The following is a 20,822-nucleotide window of genomic DNA, read 5'->3' on the forward strand; positions in this document are numbered from 1 at the left end:
AATCCAACCTCTGCCACTCACCACCGAGGCGATCTTGAACCGATTGCTCAATATCTCTGAGCCTCAATTTCCTCACCTATAAAATTAGCCTTATTACGTCTACCTCAGATGCTATTACGAAGGCTAAATGAGATCTTGCTGGTCAACTCCCAAAACAAGCGTTCAATACATTTCATTCCCTCCTGCTAACCAACCCCTCCGCCCAGGGAGCAATAAATTATTTTCATCTACCAAATTTGAAAGGAAAGTGTTTTACCTCACAGTCCCAAATTAAAGGAACAGGAAGTGCTTTAATCAGAAACCACATATGCTTGCTTTGATGAGCGGCTTCACCAAAACCAGAGGGGGCACATGCTCTCTGGGCCTGTGAAAGATTACATAACTCTGAAACCGCCAGTCAGCAGAGGGCTGAATTCCCCTCTTAGACATATTCATGTGTCCTCCTCTCACAGAAAGAGTGGAAATTCAAGTTAGTGAAAAGCAAACTAAACCACCAAAATATCTTAGTTCACAAGAAATCGCAGTACAATGCCTATGCGTAAAATTCACAGTAACTCTGAGGCAACTTCAAAAATTGATTTAAGAGATCCAAGAGTCTCAGAATTTAAAAAAAAAAAAAAAAATCCCCCTACCGATTTTGCCTCCATCAGCCAAGGCCAAAGTAACGTCTACCTCCCACTTGGGTATCCGCGCCTTTCTCACCGCCAGGCTGCCTCTCTCACCCTCGGGTAGTGCATCAAATGTGAAGTTCAGCCTCCAGGTCTTCCTGTTAACCTGGGGGGGGGGGGTCAAGAAGCCATCAGATCAGTCTGGTATAAGCCAAAGGGAAATGGTTTTCTCAGGAGCCATTCATTGTAGGTCAATCAGAAAATCTTCCCCCTCATTAGTGCTCTCCAGGGCTCCCTAACTTCACAGCTTCTTTTGTTTTCTGAGAGCAGGACTTCCTTCAGGCCAAAGTAGAATGAGAAAGGTTTGCCTCCTTTCCTCAGGAAGGAAAAGTCTTCGTCTGGGCAACTAAATTATGCTGACCCTGGTGGCCACCTCCATGCGGTGGGGGGGGGGGGGAAGGGACACTGATTTCTTATGCTCCTCATCCCAGACTGACACTCCTGTGGTCCCAGGGCTCTTCCCCTGTACCCTGCCCCACTGTGACTTGAGCGTAGGCCAACTGGAGACCGTACGTTGTATTCTGACTCCAAATAAAAAGACTTCAGGATGATGTTCACGTGTGGATGATCAGAGACTATGGAGGGCAGTGGCTAAACCTTGCGGGTGTTTGGGGGGTGGTGGGGGTGACTGGGTGACGGGCACTGAGCGGGGCACTTGATGGGACGAGCACTGGGTGTCATGCTCTATGTTGGCACACTGAACTCCAAGAAAAAAAAAATCAGTCTTAAAGAAAACCTTGCAAATGTGTCTCTCCTTTTACTGCCTAAACCACCTACTGTCTAAGGAAAACATCTCTCCCCTACCCAGACACTGTGCTGTCTGAAGATCAGATGGCAGATTTCAAGTGGGGAAATCCACAGGCACCAAGTGCTCAAAGTGCCCTACGTAGGGAATGTCATCCTCTTTGGGACACACCCACCCCTTGACAGCCGGTTACAAATCCCCGTGGAGAGGGGGTCTGTCGCGTGCACCCCACCTACGAGGCACCAAGCTCCTCCAAATACTTGATGCAGATTGCCATGGATCTGGGGGTCCGGCCGAGTCACCACACCCTAGGGCTTCCCGCGCCCGGGACCTCGCCTCGCAGCGCTCGCCTCTAACTTCGCAGGGGCGCGGCAGGGCTCGCAGAGGGCGTTACAGCAGCGCGGAAGGCGCGCGCGCCGCGGGCGGCGGGGTCCGGGGTGTCAGCGCAGCCCGGCCCCCCAGCACCTCGGGCCCCGACCCTTCGCGGCCAGCACGAGCCTAACTCCCCCAGACTGGCTCTCCCCCAAGCCACCCACCCCCGCTCCCGCAGCACTGCCCCAAACAGGTCTGGCGACCCACGTAGCAGGAAGGGGTCTCAGAGGAAAGAATCCCGGGGGGGGGGGGCTGGGGGCGAGCAAGTAACGAAAATATACCTGTGAGTGCGCGGAGCACGCCGCGGCCACTCGGTCGTTTCCAGCGGTCCCGGCGCTGCTCGGGGCCCGCGGCCCGCAGCCCTGCGCCAGCCCCGCGTCCGGCCTCGAGGCGGAGGAGGCCGCGCCTCGGCCCTTTATAGCGCGGCGCGCGGGTGGGCACCGGGGCCCGGGCCGGGGGCGGCGGGGCGGGGGGGGGCGGGGGTGCAGGGAGAAGGGCGGAGGGAGGGGGGAGGGGGGAGGGGAGGGGGCGGGGCGGGGCGGGGCGGGGGGCGCGGGCCGGGCGGCCGGCCCCAGGTCTGTGGATTTTTCTCTGCTCGCTGGAAATTCCCGAGCCCGAAAGGTAGCGAGCCGAGTCCCGGACATCCCCCTGGGGGGCGGGGGGCGGCTCCAAGACCCGGCCTGGAATTCCGCCGAGGACCGGAACTCGCCCCTTGTGGATGCCCCTGCGCGAATCCCAAGGAATCCACCCCGGGCGTTAGCGCCGCCCCCTGCTCCCTGGATTCACCTCCTCTGCTAATTGAGCTTTTTCTGCAGGGGCGGGGGCGGGGGGGGGGGCTTCCAGAAGGGAGGAGGTGCGGGGTGGGGGGCAGACACCTCGGGCAGCACAGCTTTTCTGAACGAGCGGCCCTCGCTAAGTAGCGTCGCTGCCGTGGCAGATAACGGGCCACCCATCGAGATGTCAAGGAAGCTGGGGTGCTTCGCGGTTCCGGGGGGCAGGAGGTACAGCCGGGTCAGTTGAAAGAGTCAACTATTGCACAACATTTAAAGGATTTTGCCTGTGACATTTGGTTTCACTGTGACTCCTTTTCCTTTCGGGACACTTGTAATCCCGGTCCTGCTTCCTGCCCCGCCCCCCCCCCCCCCCCCGGACCCCGGGTGCCACAATCCAGCTTGATGATGAGATCGGAATTGTCTGATCCTCCAATAGCACCAGGCATCTAGAGCCCAACACCAGAACGTCCTTAAACCTTTAACAGTATAACAGTAGGATCTTCGTCCTGACTTCCCCTCGTTGGCTGGAGACTATTATTAAAGCAAAATATGAGGGCGCCTGGGCGGCTGGGGTGGAGATCCTGGTGAGTGTGGGGAGATGGGCCCTGCCTGGGGCTCCCTGCAAGGTGCGGGAATGCTTGACAGATCCTCTCCCTCCCCTTCCTTTCCCTCCACTCCCACGTGGCATGCCCACCTGCTCGCTCACTCTCTCTCTCACAAACGAATGGAAAAGATCTTTTAAAAGAAGTGAGATATACTCAAATTCACACTTTTCACAAAAGTTAAGATGTAAATGCACTTAAGAGACCGGTTAGGGATCCCTGGGTGGCGCAGCGGTTTGGCGCCTGCCTTTGGCCCAGGGCGCGATCCTGGAGACCCGGGATCGAATCCCACGTCAGACTCCCGGTGCATGGAGCCTGCTTCTCCCTCTGCCTGTGTCTCTCCCTCTCTCTCTCTCTGTGACTATCATAAATAAATAAAAATTAAAAAAAAAAAGAGACCGGTTAGAAGGTATGTGGTGGAGTGTGTGCACTGTGGCCTTCTGCCTTCTATATCTATCAACTTCTGCCTTCAGCCACCCTCTTCTCTTCCACCACTCCCCAGGCTCCCAATTTCCTAGGTGCTCCCAGTACTCAGGAACAGTGGTCTCACTCTCAGAGAGAAAAAGAAGACCTTCGGAATCCTTTTTTATTGCACACTGGGCAGTCATGCATTCTAAGGGCACTGAGACCACACTGCAGACATAAAGCCTGAAGAGAATAATGCTTACTACAAGAGAATGGATACACTTAAAGTGGAATTTTCTAGCATAAGCAACTAGCTAATGCTAATAAACTGAATTTACCCCAAAGATAATGCTGAGCATCCTTGGGGGTGGGAGTGTTAATGTCCCCATACCACTCTCAGTAACTATTTCCTTTAATAGGCAGGGCCCAGAAGAACACCCACCTCTGGCATGTATTATGGGTATGTAACCGTTTGCTATATATATTCTTGTTACACCCCCAGTGTATCAATCTGAAACTCAATACCTGAAGCCAGGAAGTGTCAGTCAATTGGTATTTAATAAAATGATGGTGCTGAGTGAAATAAGTCAATCAGAGAAGGACAAACATTATATGGTCTCATTCATTTGGGGAATATAAAAATTAGTGAAAGGGAATAAAGGGAAAGGAGAGAAAATGAGTGAAAGTATCAGTGAGGGTGACAAAACATGAGAGACACCTAACTCTGGGAAATGAACAAGGGGTAGTGGAAGGGGAAGTTGGTGGGGGGTTGGGTGACTGGGTGATGGACACTGAGGTGGGCACTTGGTGGGATGAGTACTGGGTGTTATGCTATATGTTGGCAAATTGAACTCCAATAAAAATTTTTTTGAATAAATAAATAAAATGATGGTTGTTCAGAATGGTAAAGCGGATCATATTGAAACACCAAAGGTCTGTTTTATATGGCTAATGAAAGGTTACCCTTAATAACACTTTCAGAAAACATAATTTGCATAGAAGGGCCTTATTATGGATTCTCCCTTTCATAAGTAGCATCAAGTCAATCATTAGAGCTCTAGAATATGAGGAGATCCACTAAGTGAAAGTAATGCTGTCATTCCCAAATAAAAATCCATGGTTTAACCCAATGAAATTGTGTATAAACCACTGTTTCAATATTTTATTATAAACCTAAATGTCCAACTGTAATGACCAACTTAGTTAAGTAATAATAATAGCATTAACTGAACTGCTAGTGGGCAGACTTTTCTAATTCAGTTATGAAGACTAACTTGAAAAATGTATGTTAAATAAAGAACCACAGAACAAATTATATATTATCTGTGATTATAGCTATTTAGTTTTTTAAAAATCCTGGAAGAAAACATATCAAGATGCTAATGCTTACCACATTCAGATGATAGAATTATGGATTCTATCCATAGATTTTCTTTGTCTAGATTTTACAGTTTTTAAGAATAATGATGCCCTTGGGCACCTGAGTGGCTCAGTGGATTAAGTATCTGCCTTCAGCTCATGTCATGAGGGAGTCTAACCCCAGGCTCCAAGCTCAGTAGGGACTCTGTTTCTCTCTCCCTCTGTCCCTCCCTCTGCTTGTGCTTTCTCTCTCTCGCTCTCTCTCAAATTAAAAAAAAAAAAAATCTTAAAAAATAATAATAATGCCCTTTATATTTATAATGGAAAATATATACAACAAAGTATATTATTTGGCTGGCATGCTAATATTCAAAACTATGTGATACTGGCCTAACATAACCTTTTCAGAAGAAATTAAAACACTGTATCTTATTGTTCTGAGAAAGATTTAGGTAATATTCCAAATTCTACACTTAAAGGCATTTTGGGGGGATGCCTGGGTGACTCAGCTGGTTAAACATGGGACTCTTGATTTCCACTCAAGTCATGATCTCACGGTTGTGAGATCAAGCCCTGTGATGGACTCCACACTCAGCACAGTCTGCTTGAGATTCTTTCTCCTTCTCCCCTATTCACGCTCTCTAAATAAATCTTTAAAAAAAATAATAATGGCATTTTTTTTTAAACTTCCACACCAGAGAATAGAAAGACAAGTTAGAGGGATGCCTAGGTGGCAGAGTCAGTTAAAGCATCTTACACTCCTTTTTTCTTTTAAGATATGTTTATTAAGTTCAGAGAGAGAGTGCACGAGTGGGGAGATGGGCAGAGGGAGAGGACAGAGAATCTCAAGCAGACTCCTCTCTGAGTGTGGAACTTGAGGCTGGGCTCTATCCCACAAAGAGTCAGACAGTTAAGCAACTGAGACACCTAAGCACTGCATAAGTATCTGACTTTTGATTTTGGCTCAGGTCATGATCTCAGGGTCATGAGATTGAGCCCCACATCACGGTCTGCACTTGGCATGGAGCCTGGTTAAGAGTCTCTCTTCCTTTCTCTGCTCCTCCCCCGATTCGCACGCTTCTCTCTCTCAGAAAGAAGAGAAAGAAAGAAAGAAAGAAAGAAAGAAAGAAAGAAAGAAAGAAAGAAAGACGAGCAAATTAGAAAAGGAACAAAGTGAAATAGAATACTTCAAGAAACTATGTCATCAAATCTTTAGGGCCTTATGTAACTGCATCAAAAAGTAACAGCAACTGGATAAGATCACAAAAAATCATCTGTACAAACAAGAAGCATCAGTCCAAAGCCCTGGAAAGGTAGTGGAAACTGAAATTCTCCTGAGAAGATGATGCCCCAGCCTCCTCTAGCAATCTTTGAGAAAATGCTCAGAAAGTCCTTTCATGAAAAAGAAAATCTCTCTTCACAAAAGTCTAACAAGTTGTAGTTATAAAGGGCTATGTACTCTCACATACCTTGGTTCAAATTCAAACTCGATTTCCTCATCTATAAAATGTAGCTAGCTAATATTACCTACATTAGGTCGTGATCAGAATTAAATATTAGGGATTAAGCTCCAGAAATAAAAGACAAGCATTATTATTTTCTTAGTTCTATCTTCCTTCTTCCCTTAGTTGTATTTCTCAAAGTATAGAACACTACCATTGCATCAGAATCACTGGACACTTGTAATGAAGGTTGATTCCACAATTCGTGGAGGCATGACCCCTAATTCTGTATTTTTATCAAGTATTCTAGGTGATTCTCAGACACTAAAGCTTAAAGACCATTAAAATGAGGCTATCTTAATATTTTAACTACTTGTTCCTCTTTAGACTCAGAAAATAATAAGAAATCTTGTACCCCTTATATGTATTTTATACATCTGAAGATGGCCCAAAGCTAAGAAAGGAAGATCTTACACTCTCCGTTCTAAGTTAAAACTCCAAATTCTTTGGCCCACTCTCCTAAGACTGTATGTTTTCATGCTCTAAGTATCCCATCTTCATCTCTAAAACCTTCCCAGTCTCTTTATTTGTCCATTTAGGGGAAACTAAAACTAGACTGTTAACCTTGTGGCTAAAAAAGAGAAGAGTACTTATACTTCTAAATGGCCCCAAGTTAACCTAAACTCATTTAAAATTAGTAAGGTAAAGATAGTCAAGTAAAATTGATCATTCAATTATTTTAAGATAGCCAGTAGGAATAGTTTTTTATTTCCAAGCATGAAAGAATGCGTGTACCTTAATAAATACCTGTTCTAGATCTCAATATATAACTTTAATTTCTAATTAGATTTAGATTTCAATTTCTAATGTTGGTATGCAATTCAAAATAACAACCAAAAAAAGAAACACTTGAAATTGATGTACGTAAACATCAGTATTGTTTACATAACAGTCAGTTCTTAAAACCCTCAAACTTCAAAACACAAAAATAAATTTCCATTTATAGATTCCCCCTTCCAGCTCCAAAAGTGGTTATTCTAAAGTATTCATCATGTAAAATGTAGGTGAAATAAGTAACAATCACCCAGGGCAGGTATCAATTCAACACACAGATTTTGTGTACTGCTTTCATATTTTCCTTTTGCTTCTCTTCTAGATAAAAGCAGGATGTCGTAAATATATTCTCACAAGAAAATTCTAATCAAGGATACTGGCCTTTTTGAGCACTTCAGAAAAGGTGAATCATCAAGAGAAACTCCTGAGACACAGCAATTTTCAGCGTGCTACAGGAGCCACCAACCATAAGCCTCAGGAGTTCATCCCACTCAAGATGGACCAACTGTGCTATTCATACAGATAAGCTCAATCTCCTTGACCAGATAAGCTGCAAACACTCCACTACCCACCATTTAGTTCAGAACATTTTTCACATGTTTTAGCATAGTAATCTCCCCTCTCAGGAGAGGCTAATTCAAACCCACTCATTAGCATCTTTGGTTACCAGGGCAATACAGTGAGTAGATGTTGTTCATAATGGTTCTCCCATGGCTATGTAAAGATTGGAAGAAATCCTATAGGTAGATATAAGTGCAACCTGCATTTTCCAAGCTCCTTGTAAGTCTTACATAAAGTCCAGTTCTTTTTGAAATTTTGTACATGTCCATAGCAGCCATCTCTCCATGGGACCAGCCATTAACTTCCTGTAATGCAGGTCATGTGATTCCTCCAGTCCCCCTCCAGGGCAGGCTAGGTCTCCAAGGGGCACACAAAGGACAAGAACATGTCCAGCTGGTTCTTCACAATAACTTCATCTGGATGTAGCTTGTGGGGTAAATAATGAGCCAAGGTCATCTCCCAGGCATCAACAAGATACACTCCAACCCCTGAGAACATCTTCCGAAGGATAGTGTCCAGCTGAAAGTTGTACCAGTCACTGTTGAAAAGGCTCACCTCAGGCCCCAGCTCTTGGGCATTAGCTGTTCGGATGACTACCACGGTCTTAGGGCTTCGATCCAGGAGCTGGACCACTGCTCGACGGATATTCCTAAGCCGCCGGATATACACTTCCAAGGGGAAGGTGCTGAAATGAGACCATATAGCTATGGCAACCACCGTGTTCTTCCCTCCCACGATGCCATTCAGCTCATTTGCCACATAACGGAGCTCACTGCTAAAGACAGTTGTAAAACGGATGGGTGGACCATGGCAGCGATACTTGAGCAGGATGTTGTGCTTCTGGTCCACCGCAAGGAAAGGACCCACATTCTTGGGACTACCCAAGTTAAACTCCACTAAATCTGAAACAAGGAAAACGCAAATGCATAAAAATGTTCAAACCAAACACATATATTATGATCATTCTTAGTAGCTTAAAAGAACTTTTTTTAAAAATAAAAGTATAACAAAAAGGTACAAGTATAGAAAGGAAATACCTATTTCACTGGCCTCAATGGAACTTTATTCTAACATATTATTTAAACCATCAATGATAGATTCTATACCTATGTCCATATACCTCAGAAGTAAAATAACCTGTTGACCTCTACCATTAGGCCAAGAAATCTTCCTGTTTGCACGGACTGCTGAATATTTAAAAAAAAAAAAAATTCAATGTGGCATTTACACACGATTGTTCTAATAGGCAAATACTATTTCTTCCAAGACCAGGGCTATAACGTCTGCTTTTTTAAGAACACGTAATAGTAACCAAATACTTCTTTTTGCAATACATGAAAGAGCAACCCTGTATCTTTTGACTTTTGATTTCACCCTAGGGATGGAAAATCATATTAATATTTTAGAGAATGCCGCTCTGTCACAAGAATAACAAAGCGGCACAAGTTAGAACTCCCTTCTTCCTCCTCATTATCTAGTTGGTGTTTCAAAGTCTAGTCCCCCTGAGATCTTCTGAAGGTCCCAGGAATCAGTGATTATTTCTCTTCTGTTAACCTCTAAAAAAACTCGTATCTATACAATTCATCACTTAACATATGCCCCATAAGAAAAGAGGGCCTGTCTCATATCCTTAAAAGTTCCTACAAGTGCTTTACAGAGCAGAGACTAAATAACTTCTGGCAACCCAAGTCAATTAACACTTCCTAAGCACCTATTCAGCACCAGCCATGTATTGCCATGAGCCAACAATGCTCAGACTGGTAAGTCACAGTCCTTGCTCTCAAGAGGTTTCCAGTCCATTCTGAAGAAGTCACATCACACTATAATTGGCCTACAGTCTTCTTAAGGGTTAAAGTTTCACTCTTCTCTCCATGCAGTCCCAGGTTCCTCTTCTAGATTTTCCCACCTAATTCATAACTATTCAGCATTTGGCCCCACTTAAACTGAATAAACTCAAGTTATCATTTTTTTCTTTTGATTAAGATCAAGCACTGACACAAGGCTTTATCAGGTGAAAATCTGTCTGGAAAGGATACGGTGGAAAGCAATTAAGACACTCAATATGATCACCGCTGTGAAAGGAAATAATGAGCCACATCATTAGAACTTAAGAAACAAACAACTACAGACTCATGGAGGGCCCTGCCTTGTCAGCACCAAACATCAAAACATGTTTAGCATTAGGCCATACAAATTATGTCTCTTTTGCTAGTTCTTAACTTATGCTTTATCAACTACACTCAGCTATGTCTGTTTCAGAAAATCAAGCAAAACAGAAGGAGGAATTAACTTTCTACTTTTGGGGATCATATCTATTTCTTCCTTTCCTTCTAAACATTAAATCTGAAACTACATTGGTGTAAAAAAATAAAAGAGGAAAAGAAAAACAACTCACAATAAACTATGGGAATGTGCTTTATGGAAAGTCCTGCCCATACACAGCCCTCAAAAATAGTTCCCACAGAATTATTTTTCAGCTCTCTACACTATAAGCTGGGTCTTTAGGAAGGTTACTGAGATTCATCCCTCCTCACCTGGTCCATACATCTTCCACGAAGAGGAAAAGGCCTTGAATAAAGGATGGCCCTCCAGTGAGTGGGGCTTTATTCCAAGTCCGGATAGCACCCCCAGAGCTCAGGAGTGAAATCAGGAAGCTAAGAATGCTGGGACTTACCAAAACTCCCTCCATAGGAGCCAGCTCATCTCAGAATCATACCAATGGAATGACCAACAGATGACACTGGGAAGGCTTTGGTGAATAGATGAATTAAAATGGACCACAGTTTGGCTGCTTCCTTCCAGTTAAATCTATTACAAACTTGGAGTCTGACCAAACAGAACTAGGAGAGAATTGATTTCCAATATGTCCACCTCTATTTTAGAGCCCAGATAGCAGAAGTAAAAGACTGCTGTAAGGTGATACTGTCCAGCTGCCTCATTGCAAACATGGAGAAATGAAGACCCAAGAAGTAAATAATGTGTCCAAGATTGCATAGCTAATCAGTGGTAGGAAACTTCAACAAGAACCCAGCACTTCCATCCAATACATCAACCCCACCGTGGATCGGAAACCATCACACATCTCTCCAGGGTTAGGATACCTCTTTAGTCCCACAGAGATATAACTACTTATATCTGATAAGTAGTTCACCTGATGCCCTGATGCCCTTCTTCAGGAACTGGAGTGAAGAAAGCTGATTTTGTGCATGTGGAAAAGAGTTATAAAATAAAATGCAAAGTACCAACCTGGAACAAAGGCAGTAAGGTATTCAAACCACTGCCTGATTGTTGAGTCACCAAATAAATACACCACTTTTCTTTGTAAGCATTCTGTAATGTTGTCAGGGTCATTGAACTGGCGCATCTTAAACTTTCTGGGCCTCCATTGATCTTTATAATAATACCCAGAAGGAAAAATTCCTGAGCCTTGAGATAGTTCTGAATTCTTCGTTTCTGAAAAGAAAGGGGAAAAAGTAAGATATCCTGAAAGTGTCCTCCAACAAACCATAAATGGAAAATGCTCCACGAAACAAAATTATGCCCCTATACTTATTAGTTTGCTGGTATATGGGTCACATTTCCTTACATCACACTTCAAAGAAATCCCAATTTTTCCCCTTGCTATAAATGGTTCTCCTTTGCACAAAAATAGGAAGATCTGAAACGTGTGTGAGGGTACTGGTGGACAGAGGGGGAAAAGAGGACTTTGAGCATTCTCCTCTGATTATACGTGTTTTTCTATCAAAGCCAAAAATAAAAGCAAGCAAATACCATGGAAATGTGTAGATAAAAGAATTGTCCAGTTTTATCCCAGAGTAAGTTTTCATACAAAGGCTTATGAGGTAAGTAATATCTTAGTTCATATTTTACATATGTATAATAAAATCAGTCCACTGCCGCTCAGCCTATTAAAAGGGAAGTTTTAACCTACAGGTCCTGATAATCAAATATGAATTCAGAAGACCACCGCTTAACACAGAGAACAAACCAAATATACCCACTCTCAAGAATTATTCCCCACAATGCAAAAGATTTAGAAGGTCTTTCTGCACAATGTACAGGATTTAAAATGCAGCAGCAGTGTGTACTCATGGTTGTAGCTAGGCTACAACCATGAGTACACAAGCACCAGGACACGTTTCAGAGGGAGAGTCAACATCCTTCTGCCCTAACACCTCCCTTGGAAAATGCTTCTGTAGAAACAACACACTTTACATGCTTCAAAATAAACAGACAGGGATGACTAATATTTCTTGTGAGTTTACTTTGCAATTAAACGTATTATCTCATTTGATGCTCATGATAACCCTTTAAGGTAGATCCTATTGTTACCTCTACCTTTCAGAACAGTTAAGCAACTTGACCTAGACCCAGAGCTAGTAAGTAGCAAAGCCAAGACCTGACCTAAGCAGGTGATCCCCAAAGCCCATGCCCTAACCACTGTGCTACATCACCTCTCAAAAACACATGGTTGTAAATGTAGATTTTCTTTTCGGCTTTTTTCCTGAAGGGGTACACTTACTCATTTCCAACACTTATTCAAATCTACATTCTTCAAAAACCACCAATTATTTTACATCACTCCTTATATGCCCCAAGGGTCAAACTTTTTTTTTTAATAAATTAATTTTTATTGGTGTTCAATTTACCAACATACAGAATAACACCCAGTGCTCATCCCGTCAAGTGTCCCCCTCAGTGCCCGTCACCCATTCACCCCCACCCCCAGCCCTCCTCCCCTTCCATCACCCCCAAGGGTCAAACTTTGATCATAATCCAGTAATTCTATAGTCTCCTCGGTTAATCCACAATTCGAAATCCAAATGTTTACATGACTCAGCAATTTAAGAGTCCTGTATTTGTGACTATTTTCAGCTTATCATCTTGATATTATTCATATTAACTCAAAATTACTTTGATTTTATTCTCTACAAAGAAGATGCTCTATTTGACAGTGCATGTTTCATTTCTTAACTTAGCCATCTGCTAATTCTTTGAGGGCTCAGGGCCTAAGTAGAAAAGTAAATAGCATTTTTTAAAAACTTTACTTGGAAAAGAGAAAGAAAACTAACAACTTTACTTGGAAAACGTGATTATCAAAGAAAAAATTAGGGTGGAGGGGTAAATATTTATCTGGCCTATTCAAAAACAATTTCTCCACATGTTACCAAGTGTGGCTTTACTATGTTGCCACATCTTACCCAAAGCTCCCTCATTACATCAGCATCTCAAGGTTACACAGGCTGCGAGCTCTAGAGCAGATACCTGGGACCCAAAGAAAACATTTACTAGATTGGGAATTAAAAGTGATTTTGAAGTTACAGTTTTTACCATGGTTAATTCAGAAGACTTGACTATTCTGTGTCAAATACATGTTATAAAGAAAAGTATGTATCACACAGGAAACAATTACCACTTCTATTCAAATGTTAATTATATTTACCACCAGAGTTAAGTCAAGCAAAGCAAATCAATTACTGAACCTGACATTAATTCTGTACACGTGCAGCACTAGATAAGAGTAGTTTTAAAGTGAAATGCATGTACCTACATTGCCCTCTTATGGTCAGCTAAGACAAACACATTTCCTATTTTAATAAGACTAATAATAAGCAGGCTGAGGTTGTTTCAAAAGTCAGCATTTCTTTTAATTCCCAATCTAGTAAATGCATTTTACGGAGGAAAACTAAATACTGGTATAGGTAGAAATACCTATAGATTCAAAGATTGTTGAAATGGACCTCAGGCAATGGCTAGTCCAAATCTCTTTTTCAAAAGGTGAAGACTGTCACAGAGTGACTTGCCGACGTTTCTCAGAGAGTTGTAGAGAGACACTTAGTGGTAAAGGGAGTACTGTTTACAAAGGCATACATCATTTCATTACTGGTAAGAGATCTGGGAGTGGGCTTCGTACCCCCAAATGATATCAGTTAGTTGGACTTTATATGTAGGATATGAGCCCTTTGATTTTCTAAGTTAACCAAGTAAAATGTATTATGTACTCCGTATTTTTTCCAACAACGGGAAAGTAGTTGTCTTTAAAACAGCTTTGTCTAATTTGTTATGCTATTACATCAACATCAGAACGACGTCTCATCCAAAAAGGCACTACTAGTTTGGTTTTCACCAAGCAGCATCAAACACTATTTTATCATTCACGCCATCGTTTGGATGCACTAAGTAGTAGAGAGTTGATAAATGTCACTATTGCAGACAAACTTAAACATCAAGGTGTCTTTCACACCTCCCAAGCATGTAAAGAGGTAGCATAAAATGGGGTGAACTTGAGTGAGAGGCTCTGGTTAATATCTGACTCCACCTCTCCAACATGAAACCTCAGGAATCACTTAAACTCATATCTTAATCATCCCCTGCATTCTCAGAGTTTGGTCTAGCATCAGGCACAGAGCAGATCAAAACGAGGACTGAGTCTCTGGAACTTGGTTTCATTATCTACAAAACAGGTAAATGACTAGTTATTTTGAAGGTTTGTTGTGAAAGTTCAATGCTAGAGTAGTATTAATAGTTTTTAATATAAACGGCAACACTGGAATGCTAGAAATATTCTATATGTTCTAAACATTCTATATCTTTATGTGGGTGGTAGTTACACTTTATTAGTTTTCCGTTGCTGTGTGACCACTGACCACAAACTTAGTAGTTTAAAAACAAGGGACATTTATTATCACAGAGCTCCGTCTGTCAAGAGTCCAGGGCATGGCACAGCAAGGTTCTCTGCTCAGAGTCTCACAGGTTGAAATCAGGTTGTCAGCAGGGCTGTATTCCTTTCTGAAGACAAGGAAAGTCTGCTTCCAAGCTTATTCAAGTGGTTGGCCAAATTCACTTCCTTGTGGTTATAAGATCATGTTTGCTTGGTGGGTGGTTGTTTGTTTTTGTTGTTTTTTGGTCTATAAACAACACAGATTTATTTCCTACATTCTAGAGGCTGGAAGGCTGAGATCAAGATGCCAAAATTATAAGACATTCAAATCAAGACATGTCAAGTGAAGACATCAAGCATGGCTGTGTTCTGATGAGAGTTCTCTTCCTGTTCAGAATGGCACCTTCTTGTTTGGTAGAAGGACAAGGGATTTTTCTGGAAGTTCTTTTATAAGGATACTAATCACACCCATGAGAGCACCAACCACAAGACCTAACTAATCACCTCCCAAAAGCTCTACTTCCTTTTATTTTTTTTAAAAGTTTATTTATTTGAGAGAGAGAGAGAAAGTGAGTGAGAGAGAAAGAAAGCACAAGTTGGCGGAGAGGGACAGAGGGAGAAGCAGACTCCTTCCTCGATGTGGGGTTCCGGTCCCAGGAGGATTGTTAGCCTTCAGTTCCTAGAACCTGTCTATATTTTTTTGCCAAATGGCTTCCTCCACCTTTAAAGCCAGCAACAAAGAATCTCCTTTACTTGGAAGCCTTCACATGCTTTGAAGCTCTTCAAGAAGAACCTGGTCCCTGTTGAGGGCTTATCCAATTAGGTCAGGTCTACCCAGGATAGTATCTTTTTTAAACATCAACTTTGTTACATAATCAAAACATGGGAGTGATCCCATCATATCTTAGGTCCTTCTCACACTCAAGAGGGAAAACAAATTATATAAGGGCATGGGTCACTGGGAGTCATCTTAGAATTCAACTACCACAGCTACAAAGACAGAAATGTAAATTCCATTGTACTATACATTTACAATCCATGTGTTCTATTGTGTATAAGATATACCTCAAAAAGTAAAGAATATAGCAAAGGGCTACAAAGATGTTACTGTTTATTCTACTTGCTATTAAATCTAGTTTCATCCCAGACTCTCAGTAAGCTCGCCCAAAAATATGAGCTCTAGTTTAGTTGTTGACGAGGTCAGAACCCATCAAGGCTTTGTTAGGCTATGATGGTCTAGGGACCACAGTTACATGTACTAAGAAAAAGTCAACAGCAATTCTGACACTGAGAAAGCCTATCAGAAACCAGATGCTTGTCCCGATGATTCTTTGCTTCCAACTGCAATTATACCCATGCGCGGGGATTCAAACAATTCAGCAGATTAAACATGCATCTTAGAATAATTTTAACTTATAGGAAAATCAGTTAAAACTAACACAAAAAAAAAAAAGAGAGAAGGGGGAGGAAACCCTTCAAAATAAAAGATTCATAAGCAAAATAACACAAGTCGAAAGAACCTTTCAAGGCCAGGGCAAAGAAAACATAAGATGGGCCTGAAACATCTTTTGGTGCCAGAAAAGTAAGGAAATGCTTATGGGGCGGGGGGGGGAAATGACAGGATGTCAAAGGGTATAGGAGCCAAACTGAAAAAGTTCCCAATTGCCAAAACTGGAGCAATTAGAGCAACAAAATAAATAACAATTGAATTAGGTAATAACTGAAATGATCACGAGTCTGTAGTGACATAAACAAATGGGAAAGAAGGGACAACACTTTCTTACAGAAAAATTCCAATTAATAAGTGTGTTAGGAATGAGTGATTAAAAAATCAGAATTACAAGACGCCTGGGTGGCTCAGTGATTCAGCATCTGCCTTGGCTCAGGGCATGATCCCAGGATCGAGGATCGTGTCCCACATCAGGCTCCCCATGCACAGCCTGCTTCTCCCTCTGCCTGTGTCTCTGCCTCTCTCTCTGTGTGTCTCTCATGAAAATGAAAGGAAGGAAGGAAGGAAGGAAGGAAGGAAGGAAGGAAGGAAGGAAGGAAGGAAGGAGAAAGAAAGAGAAAGAAGAAAGAAAGAGAAAGAAAGAAAAGAAAGAGAGAGAGAGAGAGAGAAAGAAAGAAAGAAAGAATCAATCAGAATTACATACCAGAGAAATAATTGCTGCTGGCAAAATCTCCTAATGAATGCAAAGATTAGTGGGTGAAAGTATAAGCAGGAACAGGATATTTGCATCCTGATGTAAGACAGAGACATCCGGAGAGTAGCTTCCTGTGGCTACTGTAACAAATTGCCACATATCGGGTGGCTTAAAACAACACAAATTTATTCTCTTAACCATTTTGGAAGCCAGAAGTCCAAATTTAGTATCACTGGGTCAAAACCTAGGTATCAGCAAGGCCATGCTCTCTCTGGAGGAGCTAGGGAACAATGTCTCCTTGCCTCTCCTAGAGCAGTATTCTCTGGCTCATGGTCCCTCTCTCCATCTGTTAAGCCAGGGGCATGACATCTTCAAGTCTCTCTCTGCTTCCACTGTGACACTGCCTTCTGCTTCTATATGAAATCTCCTTCTGCCTCCCTCTTAAGAGGACACTAGTGGTTGTGTTTAGGGCCCACTCAGTATATCCAGATAATCTCTCCCCATCTCTAGAACTATTAATTTAACATACATGCAAAGTTTCCTCTGCCATCCATACACAGCAACATTCATAATTTGAGGGATTAAGATCTGGGTATCTTGGGGGGGGGTGGGCATCACTCAGCCCGCCACAGTCTCAAAGTATCTCCCCAGAATACAGAGTCCACATAAAGAGAAGAGGGTAGCCCCAGTGGCCCAGCGGTTTAGCGCCACCTTCGGCCCGGGGTGTGATCCTGGAGACCTGGGATCGAGTCCCACATCGGGCTCCGGCTCCCTGTATGGAGACTGCTTCTCCCTCTGCCTGTGTCTCTGCCTCTCTCTCTCTCTCTCTCTCTCTGTGTGTGTGTGTCTTTCATGAATAAATAAATAAAATCTTAAAAAAAAAAAACATAAAGAGAAGAGAGCCCTGATGGACACCACATGAACCAAGTGATCTAAGTTAACATCATTAACAATACTACTAACATCACGTACTCCCTTAAAAGGATACGGCATCATTTCTGTGCTATTCTTCCAAAAATGTGTAATCTCATGCTAATCATTAGAAAACATTAGACAAATCCAAAGTTAGAAACATTCTAAAAAAATCTGACCAGTGCTCTTCAAAGTGCAAAGGTCATGGAAGATAATGTCATAGAGGGAAGACTAAGGAAACACAGTGATTAAATGCAGTGTGGGATCCTACACTGGATTCTGGAACAGAGAAAGGACATTAGTGGAAAAACTGATGAAATCCAAATAAACTCTACAGTGTCGTGATGTTAAAATCATAGTTTTGAAAGTATTAGGTGGTTATGTAAGGGGAAGGGTGCAGGCTATGCAGGAACCTTGTACTATTTCTGTAACTCATATTTAGGTTTAAATTATCTGAAAACAAAAAAAGTTAAAAAGGAGGAAGAGAGGAAGACAGGGAGGGAGAGAGGGAGGGATGTAAGCCCATGGTTTAGGGTCTTTGATTCCAGCCTGCTGGTCACAAGAGTGGATTGCAGTGAAGTTCTCCTAAACTGTGTGTCTTTGATATTATGTAAGCAACTGCTCTTCTCTTTTCTTTCCAACTATATACCTGCTCTGAGACAGTCTTCTCAAACCAGGCTATTCTGCTCCTATTGATTCACGGTTCCTTTCTACCTCTAAAAATCCATCAAGGGAAGCCTGGGTGGCTCAATCAGTTAAGCATCTGACTTTGACTTGGGTAATAATCTCAAGGTCCTGGAATCAAGTCTAGCAAAAAGGCTCCTCACTCAATAGAGAGTCTGCTTGTCTCTCTCCCTCTGCCCCTCCCCATACTCATTCATTTTTTCTCTCTCTCTCAAATAAATAAAATCTTTATGATAAATAAAAAATAAAAGTCCATCAAAAGTCTCACTGGTTACTAAATCTGCCTTCTCTCTAACCAGAACAGCACATCACAAACCTACAACCACTTCTTGGCTGAACACCAAGACCTGTCATGTACAGGTCAACCATCCAAAGTTCCACCCACTGGCTATTGCACTAGACACGTAGGGACAGGGCAGGCAAGCCAGAAGGCTGGGACTGTAGCAAAGAGTAGCTGTGATATACCAGAATGGGGCCTCCTGAGGTGTCAGACATTAAAGAGTATGAGGAGTGAGGACTATGGGGGATAGATATGGAAGGTGAGACCCAGGCAAATAAAAGATTTCCATTAATGATGTTTCATATATAAATTTTTTCAAATTAGTAACTCCCTGGCTTTCAGTAAATCAAATACAGTCTTTCGCTGGGAAAAGATTGGGATTTCTTGTGGTACATGATGGTGGAGACCAGAGATATAGACTGGCAGCATCCTGGCTGCATCTGGGCCACAGACAAACGTTACTTAGCCATAACAAAATATTTTAAAGTTTTCAGCCAGATGCTGATGTTTTGAAATCTAAAGACATTACACTTAAAGATTGAAGATTAAGACTTCTGATGTTTCTCGTAGGAAAAAAAAAACCTATAGATCTGGCCACACTGTGTCTACATTTCTGCATAGCAGCAAAGCAGATGGAACTGCAGAGAAGCTGTCCTTGCTCTTTGGGTACTTCACCACTCACACAAGGCATGTATATGACTAGTACCCACCGTTACTAGATACATATATTATATACGCAGGCTCTATGGTATCTGTGTTTGCAGTATCTGTGTGGGAGACTACACATAGATGCTTTCAACAACTATAAGGACCTTGCCTGCCATCTGCATAAGCTTTCTAAATAATATTCATCCTTTCTTTCTAAAAATCACCATGGCTATTTATTTCTGTTCTGCAAAAAGAGAACACATACATTTACTCTTCTGAATTCTGTTGTCTTCCTTTTAATAATATCCTATACCAATGGATCAAAATCATGAAGAAGGTTTGTTAAAACACAAACTGCTGGGCCCTACACCCCAGAGTTTCTGATTCAGTAGCCTAAGACCTGAGAATCTGCAATTCTAGCAAGTCCCCGCCCGCTAATGCCGATGTTGCTAATGCAGACATCACGCTTTGAGAAAATGGACATTCGATAACCCAATGCTTTTGATTTCAAAAAATTCCCTGACAATTTTACACACATTTCTTGAATAACTCTAGAACACCACTATTCTCCCACAGAACCTCTGCAATAATGGATACATTCTATATAAAATGCTGTCCAACATGGCAGTCACTAGCTACACGTGGCTCTGAAAGATGTGTGACTTAACTAAATTTTAGACTTTACTTAATTTTAATCAGCTTAAATTTGAAGACTCACATGAGGCTAGTAGCCACCATATTGAACGGTATAGCACTAACAGCTCCTAAGGAGCCAACCAGAGAGGAAAGAGGGCGAAGAAGATAACTTTTACATGCATATATATAGCAGAGTCCAAGATTATGCACATGAGGTCTGATTTATATTAATCAAAAGGTTCTTTTAGTATTTTCAATTGTGCCCAGAGGTATGGCCATGGCATATTAAAAGGAGGAAAAAAGTTTTCATGACATAAGTGAAACCACAAAGCCTCAATCCATTTAGCAAGAAAAACAATAAATCATCAAAGTTCACTCCTTTTTACCTTTGATGCTCGTGGGAATCACAGTCACCCAATCAGGTCCACTGGAGTTGATTGGCATTTTGATATTGACACCACTTTAAAGGGAATAAAAAGAGTACAAGCTTAGATTAAAGAACACTTATTTTCTAATATGTATCTTCATTTGTAAATTAAAACACTGGTGTGATTTGACAGAACCTTAAGATGAAATATTCTTATAAATGTTAACACAATTAATAAACTATGTCTCATAATAAGCAGTTTATATAGACATATAAAGTAAATACAAATTAAATAGGTTTTTTTTATTTTTCACTGCTTCGCACTGAGAGTCTAAGCTCCAAAATGACAAATTCCGGTCTGAATTATTTATTCCCCTTGGGACTCAGGAAATGGCTCACACTGATGAGAATGTCCCTTCTGTTGCTAATTTTCAGGCTACAAATCGAGGCAGCATTAAGTCACATGTTGGATTCCTCAGACCTTGGCCAGAACAAAGAGAAGTCTTACTGGAGACACTCATCACCAGATACACGCTCTTGCAGTACTTTGCTCACCTCTGCTACGGCTCTATTGTGCCTCTTTCTAAAACATACACTCCTCAAAGGCACAGTTTGTGTTTCACTACCCTTTTGTCTTCAGTACTTAGCATAAGCCCTGAACTAGAGTCCACGTTGGGAAAATAACTGATGGAGAGCTGTGTGGAAAAGTGGGGGCGAGTGGAGTCCAGG

At 42.1% G+C, this 20,822-nt stretch overlaps 2 protein-coding genes across 4 annotated transcripts in view; both read right to left on the reverse strand.

The window, feature by feature from the left end:
• NFKBIZ (NFKB inhibitor zeta) overlaps nucleotides 1-774 on the reverse strand; it is a 29,222-nt gene extending 28,448 nt beyond the window's left edge. Inside the window, exon 1 of the mRNA XM_055316260.1 lies at nucleotides 633-774. The gene's annotated coding sequence lies outside the window, so the exon portion shown is untranslated. The remainder of the gene's footprint in view (nucleotides 1-632) is intronic.
• Nucleotides 775-4,700: 3,926 nt separating this feature from the next.
• NXPE3 (neurexophilin and PC-esterase domain family member 3) overlaps nucleotides 4,701-20,822 on the reverse strand; it is a 50,543-nt gene continuing 34,421 nt past the window's right edge. For all 3 annotated transcript variants that reach the window (XM_055315860.1, XM_055315859.1, XM_055315861.1), the window contains 3 exons: nucleotides 20,113-20,186; nucleotides 11,008-11,214; nucleotides 4,701-8,663 (listed from right to left, as the gene is read on the reverse strand). In XM_055315860.1, the coding sequence (XP_055171835.1) occupies nucleotides 8,113-8,663; nucleotides 11,008-11,214; nucleotides 20,113-20,186 (832 nt within the window). In that variant the 3' untranslated portion in view covers nucleotides 4,701-8,112. The remainder of the gene's footprint in view (nucleotides 8,664-11,007; nucleotides 11,215-20,112; nucleotides 20,187-20,822) is intronic.

This window comes from Nyctereutes procyonoides, unplaced genomic scaffold, assembly GCF_905146905.1.
Source record: "Nyctereutes procyonoides isolate TBG_1078 unplaced genomic scaffold, NYPRO_anot_genome, whole genome shotgun sequence".
In the NCBI taxonomy this organism is placed as follows: domain Eukaryota; kingdom Metazoa; phylum Chordata; class Mammalia; order Carnivora; family Canidae; genus Nyctereutes; species Nyctereutes procyonoides.